General features: G+C 38.8%; 1 protein-coding gene across 4 annotated transcripts in view; it reads right to left on the bottom strand.

The window, feature by feature from the left end:
• Positions 1 to 360: 360 nt before the first annotated feature.
• GARNL3 (GTPase activating Rap/RanGAP domain like 3) overlaps positions 361 to 3,968 on the bottom strand; it is a 41,103-nt gene continuing 37,495 nt past the window's right edge. The window contains exons 29-30 of one of the 4 annotated variants that reach the window (XM_017838431.1): positions 1,242 to 1,353; positions 361 to 439 (exon numbers count right to left, since the gene is read on the bottom strand). In XM_017838431.1, the coding sequence (XP_017693920.1) occupies positions 1,248 to 1,353 (106 nt within the window). In that variant the 3' untranslated portion in view covers positions 361 to 439; positions 1,242 to 1,247. Of the gene's footprint in view, positions 440 to 542; positions 1,037 to 1,241; positions 1,354 to 3,968 lie in introns of those variants that run through there. The other 3 variants (XM_017838434.1, XM_017838433.1, XR_001878581.1) reach the window with 3 other exon arrangements.

Genomic DNA, 3,968 nt, shown 5'->3' with positions numbered 1-3,968 from the left:
CGCACTCCTGACGTCATCACTGCCCGCCGCGGCGCTCCCGCTGCCCGGGCCGGGGCTGCTGAGGCGTCTCGCTGCCCGCCGGGGTGCCTTGCCTGCGACTCGTACCCGAGGGCGGCAATTTCTGCTCGTTAAGAATATTCCTGTAATTAATATGATATAAAATGCACTAGCGTTTATCATACTGCCTTAAAAATCACTTATTCTCTGTCCTTCTGTTAGAGGCAGCGTGTTGCTGGAACCGTCCAAGAATCTGAACATGAAAACTGCGTCCCCCTTACTGGATTAGTTTGGACATTATTTACTTTTTCCTTTAATATGTACTTAACTTGCATTTATTCTCTTCTGTTTGTAACTGCAGGATTTGCCCGTTGCTGTAGTCCTGTTCCATGGCTGGTGATACCCGAAATCTTCCCACGTTTAGCTTGAGGTGTGTCCAGTGCTGCCTGGGTTATGGCCTTCTTGGTAACCAAAGAATTTAATGTTTTTATATTAAGCATCATAAATTACAATCTGAAGTGACTTTTCATAGGGAAATTTATTAAAGATGCTCCTGAGAGAGCCTTGAGCCACAGTCTTCTCTGGCAGAACAGAGCTGTAGCTGTATGGGAGTGAGCTGTAATAATGTGGATTCTTGTTCCTCCTCTCATGAGAAGACATGCCAGTATCTTTTCTTCTACTATGTAAATTAGATTTTAATTTTGTAAATAAATAAATTAAATTTCCTTGCTTCACTCTACCTTTTCTTTATGGCATGTTACAGTGAAGAAGGTCATGATGTAGCCTGGGTAATGTTACTTGCAGAGTGCAGTATTTGACATTTGTGTTGCTTCTACAATTTCTGGGATGCCCGACCACTGACTAAGTCTTAATCCCAAATGGAGATAAATGCTTGGCCTTCACACCTGTGAGGGTTTTTTCCTACTGCTGTCAAGTTGGCTAGGAATGCATTTAAATCACAGGAAGGGCTGGAGCTCTTAGGAGAATGTCTCCAAGACTTCGGGAAAGATTGATGGTTTTTCAAAAGGAATGACAGGGTCTGGGAGACAGCAAGAATATACACTTAGTCAGAAAAGGAAAAATACCATCTTTTCTAGTGTTAATTTAAAGGGTAAAGATCTCCAAATGAAGCAGGTCTCTGAAAGTCTAATAGATGCCTGGAAACATAAACCAATTTGGATTATAGTTTTGGTCAAAGATGGGTAAAGCTTAAGATACAAACACCAATCTCACAGGTAGGATATAGCCCTTCAAAGAACACAAATGGAATCGGTAATCCAGAGCTCTATGCTACCTCCTGTCTTTTTAATTTCTTGTCTTTTTTCTTTCCAAATTTGGAGTTCACTAGTTCTGCATCTGTGAAAGAAAGAAGTGAGGTCAAATTTATTGTTTATTACATATGAAGGAATAAATCATCTGTTTCTCCTTCACAAAGGTGATAAATAGCACTTAAACAGTTCCAGATGTAATAGGACTGTTTCTATTTGGATGTCACATCTAAAACACAAACCATACACGCTATCAAATGACATTAAAACCAATGGTAATACATCAGCATTTAAGACAAGTGGTAAAGAGCCTTGTAACACAAATGTAGCAACAGTCTTAACAATATGCAATTATTAAATTACAAAGCAGTCTGCTACCATTCAAAGGCTTAATTAAACGGACATTTCAGATTGATAACACTCTGCATAAACCTTTACAGACATAACATTTTCCATTCAACCAGATAAATACCTAATAGAGCTATAAATAAGCAGAAAATAATATCTTAATTTTCTCTTCAAGTCATGTGCTAATATCACGATTTCCAGTAGCAAACAGCAATCAGTCAGTTACAGGTCAGCAACAAAGGGAAGCAGCTAGGCAGTATACAAGCTGATGAAATTGCTGTGCTCAACTAATAAGAGTAAAAATACTTTCTAATCTGCATGCAAGTACCAATATTTGCTGCATAATCTCTGGAGCCTTCCCATATTGGTAATATTAGGTTCCCGGGGTATAATTTATTCCTTCACAAAATCAGACTAAGCCTATCTGAGAAAATAGTGCTTTAACAGAATTAGCAAGCACTGTGCACATGAACCATGACATCAAATTGTTAACAATGAAAATAGTATGGTACTCATTTTCATACACAGAAGCCAACAAAAATTATTTTTAACTTCCTTATTGCTTGCAGATGAGACTTTTCCCTCCCCCACCTTTTATGATCCCATTATTTTAGATTCCTATATTTATAATCTTGGGACTTTTAATCCCCTAAAATTTATGGTGGAAATTACAAATATATATATATTTGTATATGTGTATATGTATATATATTGAAAACCAAATCCAAACACAAAGGATTATATATTTCAAATGCATACTAAGCCAACAGCTCTGGAAAAGCCATTGCATCTGCAAGCACAAGTTATAGACTCACACCTTTAAGAAAACATACATGAGCTGGCTGTTACTTGGTCAAACATACATAGAACAGCAGAAACTATGTCAGGAGCAGCAACTTTGACCATACGTAACTGGTTAGGCAATAGCGGTACCCGTCCCCTGCCTTATTAAGCACTATTTAAATATTTATTCAGTTGACTATCACAGTACTAAAAAAAATAAAATAAAAATATCAATTTGAATCTACCAATCAATTCCAAATGCTTGTGCATTTATAGAAATAATCTCATAAAGGCAGATAGCAAACCCGCTATTCATTCTAGGTGCATACTTGAATGTATGTTATGCATCGAAAAAACCCAAAAAACCAACCAACCACTGCCAACAAAACAAACAAAAAAACCAAACAAACAAAAAACCAAAACAAAACCACAACGAAACCAACCAACCAACCAAAAAAACCCCACACCAAACACACTCAGCCCCAAGAAACCAAACCAACCAAAAGAAACCAAAAGAACCCCACCTCAGCCCCAGACAAGGGAAGGACTGTAACTACAACAGGCCCTACATTTTCCTTGCCAGCCCGGAAAGAATGTATGCATGCATCCATTCACTGCATGATCTCTTGCTACCATGAACAGCTATAGACCTTTCAAATTGCATGTGGGTCTTTGTTTCTTATTAGAAGGAAGTGTTTTGTTACTTTCAAACACTTAAGATTTATGTGTACTGCATTGACACTAGAAGAAAGAACTGGACAAAAATGACCATTAGTCTGCAACAGTTTCTAAAGCCCAAACTGAGCTTTAGGGACCTTGGAAAGGGCCCATCAAAGCCTCAGCCTTAAGGGCTGCATACTGTGTGTGTGAAAGAATTAACTTAGCTCACGTGTCTTGGGGTTCTTGAGTCACACTTCAAAGCTGGATAGTTTATATGCATGCTGTGATTCAAATGCAGGACAAAGATGATGAGTAGCTCAAAGTGCTGCATAACCATTTTGAAAATATTTTTGAATGGAGGTTCATGGGGTTGGGTACTGGACTACATGATATCCAGTGGTCCCTTCTAACCTCAACTATTTTGTGATTCCATGCATCGTTACCCATGCTGGTGCCGAGGCACAAGTACATTCTGAATTAACTGCCTGAACAGTCTAACGCTTGCACCAAAGTAAATGACATTCCTGTAATTTAGTCCCCCTAAGGCACAGTGCTTAAGTGGTGACAATACCATTATCAAAAAGGCGTTAAGAGCCCTGCTGCTGCCAACAAATCCAGCACATTGGGATAGAAAATATTTCTTGCAGAAACTTAGCCAAGAGTCCTGAACGGGCCTTCAGTTAACCTTAGCTTGACAGAAAGTGTTCAACCTGGTAACAATTCTTCCATCATGGAAACAATGTCTTCCATCCACCTGTAGCAAGATTTTTCAGTTTTCCTATTAGAACAACACCCATCTCACATAGTTGTAGATTCAAAGATTATCTTTTCTCCCAACCATGAGATGGTCAGCCAACATCAAGAATGCAGCCTACAGGCAGCTTTAACATATGATGTTAAAGTAGGAAGGGC

The sequence above is a fragment of the Lepidothrix coronata genome, unplaced genomic scaffold (genome assembly GCF_001604755.1).
Source record: "Lepidothrix coronata isolate B3197 unplaced genomic scaffold, Lepidothrix_coronata-1.0 Scaffold341, whole genome shotgun sequence".
Taxonomy (NCBI): domain Eukaryota; kingdom Metazoa; phylum Chordata; class Aves; order Passeriformes; family Pipridae; genus Lepidothrix; species Lepidothrix coronata.
The sequence above is the reverse complement of the archived record's forward strand: the minus strand, read 5'-3'. Positions and strand labels throughout refer to the sequence as shown.